Source organism: Anabrus simplex, chromosome 10, assembly GCF_040414725.1.
Source record: "Anabrus simplex isolate iqAnaSimp1 chromosome 10, ASM4041472v1, whole genome shotgun sequence".
NCBI lineage: Eukaryota > Metazoa > Arthropoda > Insecta > Orthoptera > Tettigoniidae > Anabrus > Anabrus simplex.
In genome coordinates, this window is record NC_090274.1 from 33554584 (window position 1) to 33571883 (window position 17300).

At 38.0% G+C, this 17300-nt stretch overlaps 1 protein-coding gene across 4 annotated transcripts in view; it reads left to right on the top strand.

Annotated features, from left to right (window-relative positions):
* Nucleotides 1–17300, top strand: part of LOC136882356 (isoaspartyl peptidase/L-asparaginase) — a 36341-nt gene continuing 19041 nt past the window's right edge. Inside the window, exons 1-4 of one of the 4 annotated variants that reach the window (XM_067154963.2) lie at nt 1–107; nt 3508–3741; nt 5694–5771; nt 14769–14985. In XM_067154963.2, coding sequence (XP_067011064.2) covers nt 3549–3741; nt 5694–5771; nt 14769–14985 — 488 coding nt within the window. In that variant the 5' untranslated portion in view covers nt 1–107; nt 3508–3548. Of the gene's footprint in view, nt 108–188; nt 315–3507; nt 3742–5693; nt 5772–14768; nt 14986–17300 lie in introns of those variants that run through there. The other 3 variants (XM_067154964.2, XM_067154961.2, XM_067154960.2) reach the window with 3 other exon arrangements.

Below are 17300 nucleotides of genomic sequence, written 5' to 3' on the forward strand. Positions count from 1 at the left end.
CTTGAACTATGAACTGTGTGCATACCGAGATAAGGTACATAATATATAGATAACTAACTGCAGCAGAGCACCATAACATTCATCAAGAACATCAGCTGGACGAGCAGGTAAGATGAGATTCATCCTGAAATTGAGATCGAAACAAGACATTTATCGAACGCTGCGCATTGGTTCGGCTATTTATTCTCATGACGTAGTGGGCTGAGCTGAGTGCATACTGCCACTGCCTTCACGAAGGCAGTGACACTGCACAGTAGAAACAGCTGACGTATGGAAGGGGGAATACGGCTGCAGGTCATCGTCTTTTCCCCAGAGTAAGTTATTTTGAGAATAATGGCAAACGAATGCAGCATAAACTACTGTATTGCATTTATGTTAATGCAAAAGGGTTTCGGGTTATTCCAACAATGCCTCCGTAACAGAATGGTTTGAGTGTGTCTGAGGATTAAGTTAGGTTACCGTACTTGCTTTCATGTTAAGTCTTACATTTAACTTATAGGCTATTATGTTAGTTTTTAATAATTAATTTGTAATTTATTAAAAATCTTTTTAAATTATGTCAATTTATTTAGTTGTAACCATTTTAAATTGTAATCAAAATGTGGAGTGTAAGAGAGGACCTAGAGCGCTAACTTCGCCACTGAACAAGGCACTAATAAATAAATAAATAAATAAATAAATAAATAAATAAATAAATAAATAAAAGCAGTGCTTGACTGAGAATTTATGTAGCGAACTCGAATGATATACTGTAGGCTTACCGGTACCGTACGTAAGTTACTCCATAGAAATAAATATCAGTATGGCCACTGGAGTACCTAAATAATACCGGTACGGGGTTATACCACTCCGATGAGACCGGCAGAACAAAGTCAATAAAATATGCCACAATGGACCGCATATGGATCGGCAGATAAAAAGTGGGCCTCGGCCCTTAAGTGGCCACGGCTGGTGCGTGGTCCAACAGCTCAGCATTCTGACCGGCCAACCGAGCAGAAGAGGGGTGGCCACCGCTCTACCGTTGCCCTACGCCTCGGTATTCGGGAGATGGGACACGGCTGGCCCCAACCGTCGGCTGTCCTAAAAATTGTTTTCCGTTGTTTTCCATTCTCCTGCGCTAAGGCGAATGCCGGGACAGTTCTTAGTATAGGCCACGGCCGACCACCCCCTCACATTCTCCGAACATCTCCGTCACCGAACAAATCTCCCGACCTGAGAGACGGTGTTATCGCCTAAGAGGTCCGCCTCCCCCTTCAGGGTAGGAATGAAAACAGTTTTAGTAGTAGTAGTACCGCAAATGATGCCTTAAGAGATTCTTGCTGAACTCTATCAGCATGTAATGATAATTGCCCGTCCGTGTACTGTTACTAAATAAATAAATAACCACACAATCAGAAATCTAGTTAATAATTTATCTCTGCTGAAAAGCAGCCATAACGAGAGTGTAATGAATGACACACAACAATTTCAATTACCTACTTGGAACATATTATTAAATTAAAGTGAATTCACTAGTCCAATTCGGCTGTTTGGCTGGGGGTGTTATCGAAGTGGCCTTTGGTTCAGAGGGCCCCGTTTTCGGTTCTCGGCTGGGCCTGGGATTTTAGCCCCATCCGGTTAATTTCTATCGCTCGGAGATAGGATTTTTGTGTTAATCTTAATACACCATCATCCTTATTTACACACAACACACTACGCCCATTACAGAAACATGCAATAGTGGACGTTTGGCTGGCGTCCCACCGATTCGTTCAATGAAGAATTTCAGGCAACCACTGCTTTTAAATTTGCGAACACCCTGGGTAAGTTGTACATGTCTGTAAGCTGGATGTTATTATTTCTGGCTTAAACTCTGTTCAGGGATATTTTCTTTATTCTGAATGACAAGCGTACCGACAGAAGTACAGTTTATGTGATAGTGTAAAGATGGGCGGAAATTAGTGGCGGAATAAAGCATATTAATATTTTTAAACTCTAAATGATTTACAATCCTCTTTTCATGGTAGCAGATACTTTTCACCTATGCCTGTATTCCCTTTTCATAACATTTTCACGCTTCTCATTGCTCTGTGATTAAAACAGTCCACTGCATATTGACGTTCTACGACGTCTGCACCAAGAATCCTGTAAATACAGTTACCGATATTCTCCAAGGCTAAATGGTTAGTGTGCTGGCCCTTGGTCACAGGGATCCCGGGTTCGATTCCCGGCAGGGTCGGGAATTTTAACCATCATTGGTTAATTTCGCTGGCACGGGGACTGGGTGTATGTGTCGTCTTCATCATAATTTAATCCTCATCACGTCGCGCAGGTCACCTACGGGTGTCAAATCAAAAGACCTGCACCTGGCGAGCCGAATATGTCCTCGGACACTCCCGGCACTAAAAGCCATACGCCATTTCATTACCGATATTGTTGGTTGATTTCTGGTCAGATGTCATGATCCTCTTATATCCTCTTTGGTCATGCTCTTTGGACAGGAGCAGTTTCGATCTTTGGTTTCGATACTAAGAAATACAGATACTAACAAGAAACATAAATTTGGATTTTAGAAAATGTACCGATTCTGAAAGAATATTTTACAGTCTTATAAGAAGTAATGTGTACTTCTTGATGGAAAATCTAGTTCCTTCCGTTAGGGCTACTTATAGAATGGAAGAACATATTTAATGGAAAACAGTGAAATGGAAATAAACATGTAGGTTAACGGTATGTAAGCCTCTTTGCGAGAACATGAAAATAAGAAATACCCATACTACCACATCCAAATATAATTTCATTTAAGTGAAGTCTAATCTATAGCGGTATTATAGCGATCGAAGTGATATTTTTTGTTTTATTTATTCAGATGTCACGGAGGACTGATGGTTTTAATGTTAATCCAGCAAACTTGCAGATCGAATGGAATGTTCTGAAAAGCTACTTATTCTCAGATTACGCAATTTAGCGCGTGAGGAATTTTAAATTAATCAGAAAGCGAAGAACCTGAAGGTCACAACAATAGTAGGCCTATTGTAAATCGTTATTTTAAGGTGCTAAATAGCGAAGTTGTCAGCCGGTACTATGAGATGGCCTAACCCCATGTTTAAGTTTTAGCTGCAAAGATGATAAAATTGACTATACTTTAATTAATATAGTATTTAAAAATAAATTAACTTCTACAATTCTACTTGGACTTTCAAAACTCGGGTTTAATTCCAAAATTCATTACAATACTTTGTTTTACTGTACGGTACCTTTCTTGGTTGTCACTTTTGCTGAGAAGAAAAATGTCACGAACCTTTCCAAATTTTATTGAAGTAGTTGCTTCTTCGGTATTCTCTTCGTCATTAGTAAATAATGTGTGCAAGTTTCAAGAATTTAGGTCATTGATGTGTTGCCAGAGTAACGGTAATTTATAGAAGTTGTTATCGGACTAGTTTCCGATCTAACAGTCTTGTAGTTAGCAGTTCATTAATAAGCCAATGTCTCCTTCAGTGTTCCTGGTATTCGTGATATTGATTATAGCAGTTCCCGACAGCCGAGATTCTTCGGTAACCGCACTCGCAATGATAGAACCCGTGGTGCTGGTACACGGTGGAGCAGGAGATATCCCCGACGAGCGAATTCAGCCCAAACTTGATGGTGTTCGACGAGCTGCAAAGGCAGGCTACAAGGCTCTCATGGCCCCTGGAGGAAACGTGTTGGACGCTGTGGTGGCGGCGGTTCATATCATGGAAGATGACGGAGCATTCAACGCAGGTGATGTATTTACCCATAATTAAATTGTGCATTATGTTACAAGGAGCTCGGAAAAGTGTTTTAGTTATTCATTTGTTCGACTGCCCTAAATGCAGATCAGTATTGATTGATTGATTGATTGATTGATTTGCTTAGACTATCCTCGCCGCTAGATGGGGACTTCATTCATTCCATTCCTGACCCGGTCGAATGACTGGAAACAGGCTGTGGATTTTCATTTTCACTTGCTTAGGCCATAAAGAATGCATACTAAACTCACAATACCGTATCTATACTGGTACCGGTACTTCAAATGTTTACCTCATAATGTAGGTATACAAAAAGGAAGTTCCAGTTAAGCTTTTGTCTATCTGTCTATCTATTAGTTTGCTGAAAAAAAAAAAAAAAATAATAATAATAATAATACCGTATGTAGTCATTTATATTTAATGGCATTTGGGGCACCTGCGCACAAATTCCGATGTTTTGGTTTACTCTACCAAATTGCAGAGTAAAATCAGATCTCTGTTATTATTATTTTTTTTACGTCGCACCGACACAGATAGGTCTTATGGCGATGATGCCTCCTTTAGGTGGGGGCGGTAGAATAACACCCACTAAAAGGGTCCCCAGGGGCTCCGAACTTGGGAGCTTGGGTTGGCGACCACGAGACCATTAGCTGAGTCCTGGCATTGTTTCCACTTACTTGTGCCAGGCTCCTCACTGTCATCTATCCTTTCTGATCTCCCTTGGTCAACTTTTTTCTTTTCCGACCCCGACGGTATTAGGTTTCCGAGGCCTAGGGAGTCTTTCATTTTCACGCCCTTCGTGGCTCTTGTCTTCATTTGGCTGATATCTTCATTTTTCAAAGTGTCGATTCCCTTCCATTTTTCTCTCTGATTAGTGTTATATAGAGAATGGTTGCGTAGTTGTAAGAAAATAATCGTCACTCTCCACCATCTTATGGTGACGATGGGATAGGAAGGACATAGGAGTGGAAAGGAAGCAGTCGTGGCCTTAATTAACCATCTTCAGGGCTGCTGACCGTGGGGTTCAAACCCGCTATCTCCCAGATGAAAGCTCATAGCTGCATGCTTATATGTTTTATATGCCAACATCGTATGCTATGGAATGTCAAATGGACTTTTTTCCCCGTTTCAAAAATCTGACTACCTTAGTCGGTTTGAACGTGCAAGGTTAGGATACAGAGATCGACACTCCTACCACTAATCCATAGAGGGGGCTGAATAGCTCAGACAATAGAGCGTTGGCTTTTTGAGCCCAAGTTGGCAGGTTTGATCCTGGCTTCGTCTGGTGGAATTTGAAGGTGCTCAAATATGCCAGCCTTCTGTCGGTAGATTTAGCCTCATACACTAGTGACGACGGGATAAGCAGCTTGTGTTCTTCTCAAAATAATCAAGCTTTCCCTCCATTCATATTATTAAAATATCTGCATTTTAAATCTCCCATTTTAACCTGTTCTCAGTGTGAGAGAACATTTTTCTCCATGCAGTGCTTGAAAACTTATTTTCAAAATTCCACGACCCGCAATGAATTGAGCAACCTCAGAGAGATAGCAATAGAGAGGGTGATCGTAAAGGGATTAGATGTGGAGGGCGTAATAATTGACGCATTTGACTCTCTAACTGAGAATTGCCTTCATTAACATTTGAAAATAATGACTATTTAGAGTTAGCTGTTATCTTCCTCTCAGGAAAAAGTTCAGAAAATTACTAGCCAGAAGTCTAAAAAAGTATTAATGTGGATTTGTTATTATTTTTAACTATTGTTAGGGTTGTGTGGAGGACATTAATACACAATTCCCCTCAACCCTCAACTTAATGACCTTGAAGTTAGGGGTTCTTAAATCATCATCATCATCATCATCATCACCTCAGCCTTGGGTACATACACTCTATATGAAATTACAACGGTATTGCCTTATACACATTTTTGTATGTTTTGTCTTTCAGGTCATGGCTCAGTGCTCAACACAGATGGTGAGGTTGAGATGGATGCTATCATCATGGAAGGGAAGAATTTACATACAGGTGAGAGAGCTTTCTTTCTTTCTTTCTTTCTTTATACATTTGTTCTCGGTCAGAATGTTCAGCTATTGAGGATATTGATGTACCAGGTATCCGAAAATGGTCATGCTGTATTTTTCAGTGATAAATAAAGACTCTCGCAAATGCATTTTATTCAGTAAAATTCAGTAAAAAACCATGACAAATGTTTTTAAATCTAGGAGCCAGCAGTCAAACCTAGGAGCCAGGTAATTTTTCTAGTACTCACATCAATAATATACTGGCATCTAGTCTTGTGAAAAATAAAACATGGTAGTAATAGCAATAGGTATTGTAATTTTATAGTTTTATACATTACAACAGATTACCAAAAAATTTAAAGACAGTGGGATACTGAACTAAATAAGAAATGTATACGAATTTATGAAACTATCCATTTGTTGTATACTTATATTTTGATACCGTTCTAAGAAAGTTGTAAATTGTAACATGTAAATAGTAAAGTGAATATTGTCAACAACACCAAATTGCAAAATTCTTTTGTATGTATTAGTCTATCATGTTAAAGGATTAATAAATTAAAATGTAAATACTATCGACCCATCCTAATTGCAAATATTTTACAAGGAACAACCCATACTTTACAAGACATCCTTATTTTGCCTTTTGTGTCCATGCACATGCCTAGGAGCTTCGTATCTTGTCAACATACAGAAATAAATTCCACTAGAGTACGTACTATTTCACTTTACAATAACAGATCTGTTAAAATAATAAATTTAATAGCAAACAAGATTCTGTTCTGATAGTAAAGGAGTATCGCAGCATATTATTTGTGTTATTTACATGAGAAGAATATTTTAGTTATTTCTATGGCGGTAATATTTCTTTACGAGAGGTTTCCTTGACACCCAAATGTTCATACGTAACATTAATTTTTCTTCTATTGCTTAGACCTATATAATGCGGCTTTGATTATTATTTAAATTGGTAATAACATTAATGTCAAAGCAGAAATTGTGTGGAGTGACAAGGGGTTGTGTATTATTACATGCGCTTTGCAAACAACTTAGTTCAGTGACACCAAATCGGGAATTAAACATATAAAGGGGGAGATTATACTTAGCTTGAAAAAAGAAGGTGCCAAAAAATGAATTTTGGGCGCCATGGCAACCTGGCGCCCGAATTTGTCATGCCCTGGATACAAGCTTATAAATCCTGTGTCTGTAAAATTTAAAAGTAACAAAAACTTTTCAGTCTGTCAAACACACTGCAATTTCAATATAAATTATAACACTGTAAACATACCTGTAAAAATACACACTATTATACAAGAAATGACATATTTCATTCTACAAGAACATCCTCAGATTCTATCAAAACACTTGAAACATGCTTATATATGTGCATTGTTGTTTACGTTGCGTAAACTTGTCAATGGTAGAGAGTTTATTGATAATATGACCAGTATTGACAAAAAATAAATTTACAAGTATTAATACAATGAAAAACTTCTGTACTTATCTAGACTGCCGATGCTAAGTCCATCGTCACCAAACACTATTTTGGGACTGTGGCCATGGAGAGGCAAATGGTAAGTTTTAGGTCTAGCACACTGCTTGTGGAGGGGTGGGGAAGCATGGGAGGGGGTGTATGGATCGTTGTTGATCCCTCCTATTGGATGTTAAAATCTAGTATACTGTACCATGGAGAGAGGAGGGGGAAATAGGGTGGAGAATCTGAGGATGTTCTTATAGAACAAAACATGTCATTCTTTGTGTAATAGTGTATATTTTTACAGGTATGTTTATAGTGTTATAATTTATATTAAAATTACAGTGTGTTTGAAGTTTTTGTTACATTTAAGTAAGTCAACACTGAAAAGTATGGCTTCATTCGTACAAAAAAAAAAAAATGTAAAATTTCTTTTCCCTAGAAGCAAAAAATGTCCTATGGCCTGCATGACATCATCTCAGTTTTGGAACTGTAGTTTGTTCTAATGGTTATCCATGACCAAAAACTGGGGATAGTCAGATGGAGTCATGTCCGAGTAGTAAAACGTATGAGGTGAAACTTCCTAACCAAGTGTGTTGATTATCTCCTTGGTCATTTTTGCCATATGAGGTCTAGCATTGTCTTGAAGAAGGATCACTCCTGTCCTGTTGACTAGTGCTGGCTGCTTCTGACACAGTGCACTGTGCACCCTTTGCAACTGGGGCAAGTACACCTCAGTTGTGGTGGTTTTACCATGTTCTAGGAATTCAAAGTGCACACTACCAGCACTGATCCAACAAACACAGAGCAGTAATTTCTTTTGATGAATATTTTATTTGAGGGCAAATTCAGCAGAACCAGGGGACTGTATAACACCTTGTCACATTTCAATATCTGGTCCAGGAATGGGGCTTCCTTGTGGCATGACAGCAGTGAAGAGCAAATGGCGAGCCACTGGAGTTTGGTTTCCTCGGTTGAAACGTGAAGAACTTTTTTTCTGAGCTTCCAAGTCTTTCCAAGGTTGTGCAGATGCAATTGAATGGTTTTCTCTGATACTTGAAAACCTTGTGCAAGTTTCTTACACTTTTGATGTGGCTCATGCTCTGTGTTCTCTTTCAGCAGGGCTTCATTGATGGTGGATAGACACCTAGCTTGAGGCTTGTCCTGGAGGCTTTTATCTCCCGATACAAATCGACTGAGTGACTTTTGCACTGTGCTCTCACTGACTGATTCATCTCCAAATGCAGAGCACATCTTTCGAGCAGCTTCTGCAGCAATGCTGACCAATTTGAACTCGTAAAGTAAACAAGAGATCCAAACAAAATATTCTCCAACATCGGCTCATGACTTGGAAGAAGTGGAGACTATGTATGAAGATATTGAAAAACTATTAAAACTAACTAAAGGAAAAGATAATGTCACAATAATGGGTGATTTTAATGTAATAGTGGGATTTCATACAGGCAATAAGACAGTAGGAAATTTTGGTCTGGGGGAAACAAATGAAAGAGGTGAAACTTTGGTAGATTTCTGCAGTCAAAATGATATGGTTATTACAAACACATTATTTGAAGTTCCTCTTAGAAGAAGGTACACGTGGGAGGCACCAGACAAAAGACGATTTCAGTTAGATATATACTAATGAAGCAAAGATACAGGAATCAGATAAAATCATGCCACAGCTACCCTGGTTCTGATATAGATAGTGACCATACACTTGTGTTAGCCAAGTGCAACATTAGATTTAAAAGAACCAAAAGATCTATCAAAAAGAAGAGGAGACTAGAAGGACTGAAAGAAGCAACAACAAAGGCGGCTTTTGAAGAACGAACCAATAAAGTAGATAATGGAAGTGATGAGCCAATGCAGTGGAATAATATCAAGATAATGATAATTGAAGTAACAAATGAGCTGTTAGGAAAAAGGAAATTGGAGCCCAGAAAACCTTGGATGACAGAAGAAATACTAAACCTAATTCAAGAAAGGAATAAGCTCAAGAAGGAAAACAATATAGATGACTACAAAAGGATTAAAAATCAGATCACAAGCAAATGCAGAGAAGAAAAAGAGAAATGGACCAAAAACATTGCTGAAGAGATAGAAGAAGATATAAAAGAGGGAAAACAGGATCAAGTTTATAAGAAAATCAGTGCCCTTCAGTACAAAAATAGAACCAAATCTGCAGTAGTAAAAAATGAACAAGGAATGTTACTGATAGACAATGATAAGATATGTGCTCGATGGAAAGAATACATAGAAGAACTGTACGATGATAAGGACTTCAAGAATGACAATAAGCTAATTGAAGACATCAATGAGTGTGGAAGAGAAATTCAAGGTCCTCCAATCATGAGACATGAATTTGAACATGCCCTTCAGAGTCTGAAACAAGGAAAAGCAACCGGTGTAGATGACATCCCAGCAGAATTACTAAAAAATGTAGGTATCAACATGAAAGACCAGTTATTCAGAGTAATAAATGAATGCTACGAAAGAGGAATCGTGCCAGAAGACTTCACACAATGCAGAACCATTACCATACCTAAAATAGGAAGGGCAGTTGACTGCGCCAATTATAGAACACTATCTATATTAACACATGCCTTCAAGATACTCCTTAACATAGTTAAGAACAGAATAAAAGGAAAAGTAGATAAGTATGTTGGAGAAGACCAATTTGGATTTAGAGAAGGCAGAGGAACAAGAGAAGCAATTCTGGCCTTACGCATGTTATTGGAGAGAAGGATGGAAATGAATAGAATGACTTATCTTACCTTCATTGACTTAGAAAAGTTTTGACAATGTGAACTGGGAACTACTGTTTAGAACTATGAGGAAAATAGGACTGGGCTGGAAGGATAGAAGAATGATTAATCAACTGTATCTGAACCAAAGCACAAAAATAATCATCGATCAGGCAGAAGAAAAGGCCAGGATTAGGAAAGGAGTTAGACAAGGTTGTCTCCTATCATCGTATTTATTTAATATGTTCATTGAGGAAGCTATTCAAATCATGAAGGAGAAGAAAAACGGAATAAAAGTCAATGGTGAAAGGATACATTGTATCAGATTTGCAGATTACATCGTATTAATTGCAAACTCAGAAAAAGAAATTAATAGAATGCTGAAAGTCCTCTCAGGCAATCTTAAACTATTGAAATTAAAAGTAAACAAACGGAAAACGAAAGTAATGGTAGTACGGAAAAATATGGAAGAAGTCAAAACCAATATAAAAATTGATGACGTCAGAATTGATCAGGTGAAACAATTCTGTTATCTTGATAGTATGATAACAGAGGATAATAGATGCTTCCTGGAAGTAAAGAGAAGAATAGACCTGGCGAGTTGGCCGCGCGCGTAGAGGCGCGCGGCTGTGAGCTTGCATCCGGGAGATAGTAGGTTCGAATCCCACTATCGGCAGCCCTGAAGATGGTTTTCCGTGGTTTCCCATTTTCACACCAGGCAAATGCTGGGGCTGTACCTTAATTAAGGCCACGGCCGCTTCCTTCCAACTCCTAGGCCTTTCCTATCCCATCGTCGCCATAAGACCTATCTGTGTCGGTGCGACGTAAAGCCCCTAGCAAAAAAAAAAAAAAAAAGAGAAGAATAGCATTGGCAAAACAGGCATTTGTGAGCAAGAAAAACATTTTAACCAGCACACACATGAATATAGTTGTCAGAAAATCCTTTGCAAAATCATTTGTATGGAGTACACTTCAGTATGGAAGTGAGAGTTGGACTCTGGCTAAATTAGAAACGAATCGACTTGAAGCTGCTGAAATGTGGATATGGCGGAAAATGACTAGAACGAGCTGGACGGAAAGGAAAACCAACCTGGAAGTCTTAAGGGAAGTTAAAGAAGAGAGAAGATTTTTAAATGAAGTGGAAAACAGGAAATTAAATTTTATTGGACATGTCATCAGACACAATACTTTCATCACTAACATGCTGAAGGGAAAGTGCTGAGAAAGAAAGGGAGAGGAAGACCTAGGATGAAGTATTTGGACGACATCAAGAAGCGGTTAGGCTGTGTCAACTACATGGAACTGAAACAAACAGCCAATGAAAGAAAAGAGTGGTTGCATCGACAAGGCATTAGCCTTTAGAATATTGATTGATTGATTGATTGATTTATAAAAATGTTTTCTAAAATATTCAATAGATTTCCTTTCTTACATAAATGGAGAATTTGAAGGTCTTGTAAAATGCCCGTGACTGTATGTTTGGTATCGTCCATATGAGAACTGAATGCTGAGAATCTGCCGTACTTTGACGCATTAACATGTTCATTATACCTTATGTTAAAATTGCGGCCTGTCTGTCCAATATAACTGGCAGAACACTGCTGACATTTCAATTTGTAAACACCTGATTTCTGAAATTTGCTATTGCCTTTATTGATAGTGTGCTGATTAAAGAAAAGATGGGTATTGTTATTGGTTGTTTTAAAAGAAACTTTCATATTAAGTTTCTTGAAAACATTTGTGATTTCGTATATTTTACTGTGACTAGACTATAGGTGAAAAGGGCGCTTTTTGGTATCCTTGGTTAATGTGGAAAATGATTTATTCTCAGTTTTGCTAATAATATTATCCACAATTTGCCTGTTGAACCCATTGCTTTTTGCTATAAAATAAATAGTACCCAACTCATTTTTACGATCTACTTCTGACATTGGTATATTATAAGATCTATAAATCATACTGTAAAAGGAGGCCCTCTTATGTGCTGCCAGGTGTACAGAATTTTGTCTAATTACGTTCGTCGTTTGAATGGGTTTCCTGAATATTTTAAACCTAAGTTGATTAGAGTCATTAATAATAGTAATATCTAGAAAATTTAACGCTTTATTATTTTCAGTTTCAAAAGAAAATTTAATCTGTGAATCCATATTGTTTAATTGTTCTAATACCTTCTCTCCATTAGTAATGCTATGATCAATTATTGTAAACGTATCATCTACGTATCTCAACCAGCTTATTATTCCTTTAATGTTATTGATTTATTATTTTCAAGAAAATCCATATAAATTTCCGCCATAATTCCTGAAGCTGAGGCCCCCATAGGAAAACCTTCCCGTTTATATATTTGGCCATTAAAGGTAAAGTAATTATTAGCGGTGACAAACTCCAAAATCTTAATAAAATCTGCTATCTCTTGCCTACTTAAGTTACTGTATTTAAGTAGATTATTCCTTACAAGATTTATCATTTTTGATACTGGAATGTTCAAGAACATATTTTTGATGTTAAATGAATACATCTTATGGTTTGATTGCATGTTTAAAAGAGGTGAAATTCAGACTGTGCAAGGTCTGGGCTGTTCATCATCATCATCATCATCATCATATACTGCTGATCGGCATTTAAAGCTATCACCATGGTGGCAGATTCCATATCAGTTGGAAATTTATAGAACATCTTCCGTAGTAAATTCTTCCAATCCCTAATTCCTCTTCCTACTAATGAATATTTGCTCCAGTTTGTCCTCTGTTCATGCAGGAAATGTGAATTATGGCTGGGAGATACTCAATAAGCCACTAATACACTTTTTATTTGTACTGTAGTTTATTCCGACTCATTAAATGTTTACCTTTGAAGCCGATCTCATGTGTATGATTAAGTATGTATGTATGTATGTATGTATGTATGTATGTATGTATGTATGTATGTATGTATGTATGTGTACTGGGCGGTACACCTCTACACCGCACATTTAAATCTAGCGCCAATTAGAACTCCTCTACAGGAGAAACACAGAACTTGGAATTAAACCTAGTTAAACTTTTAGTCAGAAGATGTCACTGCCTTAATTTTGTGATGGTGAAGTTCCAGTACTAGGTGTATTTCAACTTGTTTTTGTTTTCCGTTCATCAAGAAATTTGGACATTTTCTCATAGAGGTCACTACAAAAAAACTATGATCATGCACCCTGGTGCGAAGTGAAGGAACTTTATTTGAAGAAATTTTGAATTCATAAGTTTGTTCTTTACTAAATTATGTTCATTCATTTGTGGGTTGGCAATATTTATCTTTTCTTTCCGCCAGTTTTGAATTTAGCCAATCCAGAATTTCTGTAATTAATTTCTAACCAATCACTGGCTTCTTCTTCGATTTGGTGTGTAACTTTAAGGTAGCCAATAAAAGTGAGAGGGTGTGGCTTGATTATTCATGAAAGGTCTCGAACTTTCCCCGGGGGTTTATCAACTGCGGATTTTCACGTCTCTTGGCCATTTGATCAACATCTAACTGAGTGTGTGTATGTGAAGCAGGAGGCGGGTGGTGCCTCTTTCATCAGACAGCAGTTCTTCAGCAAGGTAATGGCCATTTAACATCTTTATTTCTTGCTAGCTCAGCAGTTTAACCTGCAGGAAAGGTCCGAAACTTTTACCATGTAACCTACCTTTCTAAAAATGTAATTTTCTGCCGGCTTATGTAAAAACATAAAATCTGCAACTGTAATTCGGGGATAGAGAGTGATTTACCCTCTCGAGCTCCCCTTCATATTGGTTTGAGGTGACTGTGTTTTGTAACTGGTTTTCTTCCTTTCTGTAATGTCTTAAATTATTCTTATATGAGTCACCTCCATAGTTTGAGAATAGCCCCTGTTTCATCGGCCTAGTGCCTTTTAGGTTTTAAGAATCATATTTAGGAGTGCAAGTACACGCCTCCATTCAACTTGGTGTTTTGGATCATTTATTTAACCTGTCCTTTTTCTGCTAAGGCCCAGTAGGTTGGGTACGAGATACCCCCGTTTCATTTGTGTAAGTTGTGCCTTGATGGCAAGTAATTGTAAAGTCTGATATTGCCTTGAATAGGCTTGAAAAACTGAGAGCGTGTCAGCTATTTTCTAGTGTTGTAAGAATGCCTCTGGGAGGCTTGTCATCGTAAGGTGGGAGCAAGTGCTCCATGTTATTAGGGGATTTCTGCCCTTGAACAAATTTGGGCGTTGAGCTAGGAGCTCGAAATTGTAAAACTAGGGGCTTGTAGCCCAAGAGAGTTAAAATTCTTGGATTCTTCTAAGTTTTGTTTTCAGATTGCTATGTCTTTGTAATTTCCCTAAAGTGAAAAGCTATCAAATTTCTATTGTTTTTTGGAAAATATAACCTTTGTTAAAATTTTAAATTAACTTTGACTCTGTAGTTAGACCCATTCATCCCGGCACCTTCTTTCACCTCTGCTGTTCCACAGACAATCCGGAACAGTATGTATGTATGTATGTATGTATGTATGTATGTATGTATGTATGTATGTATGTATGTATGTATGTATGTATGTATGTATGTATGTATGCATGTATGGTTGGTCATTTTTTTCAATTTCAATTCATTCTAAAGTTTAAAACTTTTATTCTCTCTGCTGAAACTAAATAACAGTCTATCTCCTTTAATGTAGTTTAAATTAAGTTCACCTCGTTTGATACTGTAATCTTGTTTTTTTCTTTCTCCATCATTGAACATTAATTAAATATAGCCTTGAAGTTATTTATCATAGCCGTGAAAAATAACGACTTGATTTATATTCATAGGGGCTGTGGGGGCACTCAAAGACGTCCAACATGCGATTGATGTTGCCAGACTGGTGATGGAGAAGACGCCGCACTGTCTGCTGGTGGCTGATGGAGCCAAGAGATTTGCTAATGAAATGGGAGTTCCAGATTATCCTCAGGAGAATCTCATCACTTCGTTTGCCAAAGATGCTCTCAGCAGACATGTAAAGGGGAACACCACTGTCTCAGAAATAGGGTCTGTACTAAAATAAGCTAATACCTCAAATGTGACCCGTTACGTGGAAAGGCACCCAAAGTCAGCAGAGTTGAACGAAAGTGTCGGGGGTGTAAAAATTGCATTTCTATGCTTTGACTTTGTGCACTACCAATAGATCTTCTTAACAAACTAAGTTACACAGCAGTTGAAGTCTTTGCAACTCAGTGCCAGGAAAACTTTGTGCAATTGATAAGAAAATTAGTGAAGCTGTAATTGCATTTTTCTCAAAATACAGTTTTCTTGATAGCAACAGTCAATAATCAATATCTTCTGAAGTATTGCACGTAGAAGCAGTAAAACTTTTTTTAAATGCTTAGTACCTTATGCCATTTTTAGAACCACAAAAATCTCAAAAATTAAAAATCTGACTTTAGGTTTTTTCCGCACAATGGGTCACATATTGAGTTAAACTAAATGTAACTGAATTCCAATATGATTTCTTCCTATCTTTCTACATCTGATTTCTTTCGAACCAAGTTAGCTTACAGGAAGAATATTTCTTCCTTCTTTTCCTCATCAACATCATCAGTATCCCTTTTCCCAGCTCCAGCTGGGTCAGGATGTTAAGGGTACCTTTCCAACTTCCTCTGTGCAATCCCCATTGCTGCTCCTCAACTGTGTTTCAATTCAGGTCCTTATAAAACTGTTCTTGATTGATTCCAGCCACCTTTATCTGGGTCTACCAGTTGTTATTCTTCCTTCAGTCTTTGCCTCCATGATCTGCTTTGGTATCATTTCCCTTTTCCATCCTCTTAATATATCCAAACCATATCATTTTATTCTCTCCATTTTGTCGGAAAGCTTTTCAGCTCCAATTTCCTTCCTGACATTCTCATTACTTACCCTATCCTTTCTTGTCATCCTCCACCTCCTTACCCCTTGTCCAGCTCCTGCTGGATTGGGGCGTTTATGGCACTTCTCCACTTTTCTCCCTCTTTCCACCATTCCTCTTCCATCATTTTGTCCCAGTCCAGGTTTCTTCTTTTTGCACTCCTCTTTACTGAAATGGTGTATGGCTTTTAGTGCCGGGAGTGTCCGAGGACAAGTTCGGCTTGCCAGATACAGGTCTTTCGATTTGACTCCCGTAGGTGACCTGCGCGTTGTGATGAGGATGAAATGATGATGGAGACAACACACAAAACCCAGCCCCCGTGCCAGCGAAATTAACCAATTATGCCGGGAATCGAACCTGGGATCCCTGTGACCAAAGGCCAGCATGCTAACCATTTAACCATGGAGCCGGACTCCTCTTTACTGAATCGATCCATCTTGTTCTAAGTCTCCCACTTGCTCTCTTTCCCTTGAACTTCATTTCCATCATCTGTGTTTTGGTATTCTTTTCTCCTCCATCCTCGTTACATGTCCAAACCACCTTTAACTTACTCCTATCAGTTCTCTCATTTAACTCTTTGAGCACCAAGGGGTGATTTTTCATTCCTCTGTGTACTCGCCAAAAGTGCCATGAACGATATTTCATCCCTCATGCAGACTTGTTTAGAAACCATCGTAGTTCTTCCTTTTCCATTAGATGGTTGTACATATCAGTATATTCTTATCAAGGAAGGTGTGGTCTCCAAATTTACCACTAGGAGCCACATAAAATTATTTGTTTCTGGGTGACAAACAGTTTAATATATGAAGGCCGTGTCCGCACATCTTGTGCACATGTCAACATTGATGGCAGACTTACGGGACAATGTTTTTAAAAGCAATGATGGTCTAACTTATTACATACATAGTTTAGGGAATAATGATGATTATGTCAAGTCAGAAAGTGAACTGGACTTTATAATAGTGTTGAAAACGCTTCTAGTGAGATTATAGTCAGTGATAGTGATTCTGAAAACTATTTTGTAAGTGAAACACTGCCATTTGCCGAGGTTAGAGATAATTCAGAAAGTAACGAAGATTTCCATGGTAATATTGGTATTCATAATATCACACATTGCCATAATTCGATGAAGTTAACCATGATAGTGATTTACCATACCACCCTTTCCTCGAGTTACCTGGACTGATACATACCCCTCCTCATGATGCTGAACCTATAGCTTATATTTTGATTTTTATGACATATTATCACTCCAGATAATATGATTTTATCCAAAACGACAGTCAAGAGTTTGTGCCACAAGAAATACCATCATTTAACCTATTGAGCCCTGCATATTTGCTGGATTGAAACTGCATTGGCGCTGGGATTATTTTGGAGGAAATATAGTGTCGATTCATGTCGTGAGAAATTTCTTACTTACAAGACCATTAAAGATTTAAATATACATGAAAACACAAAA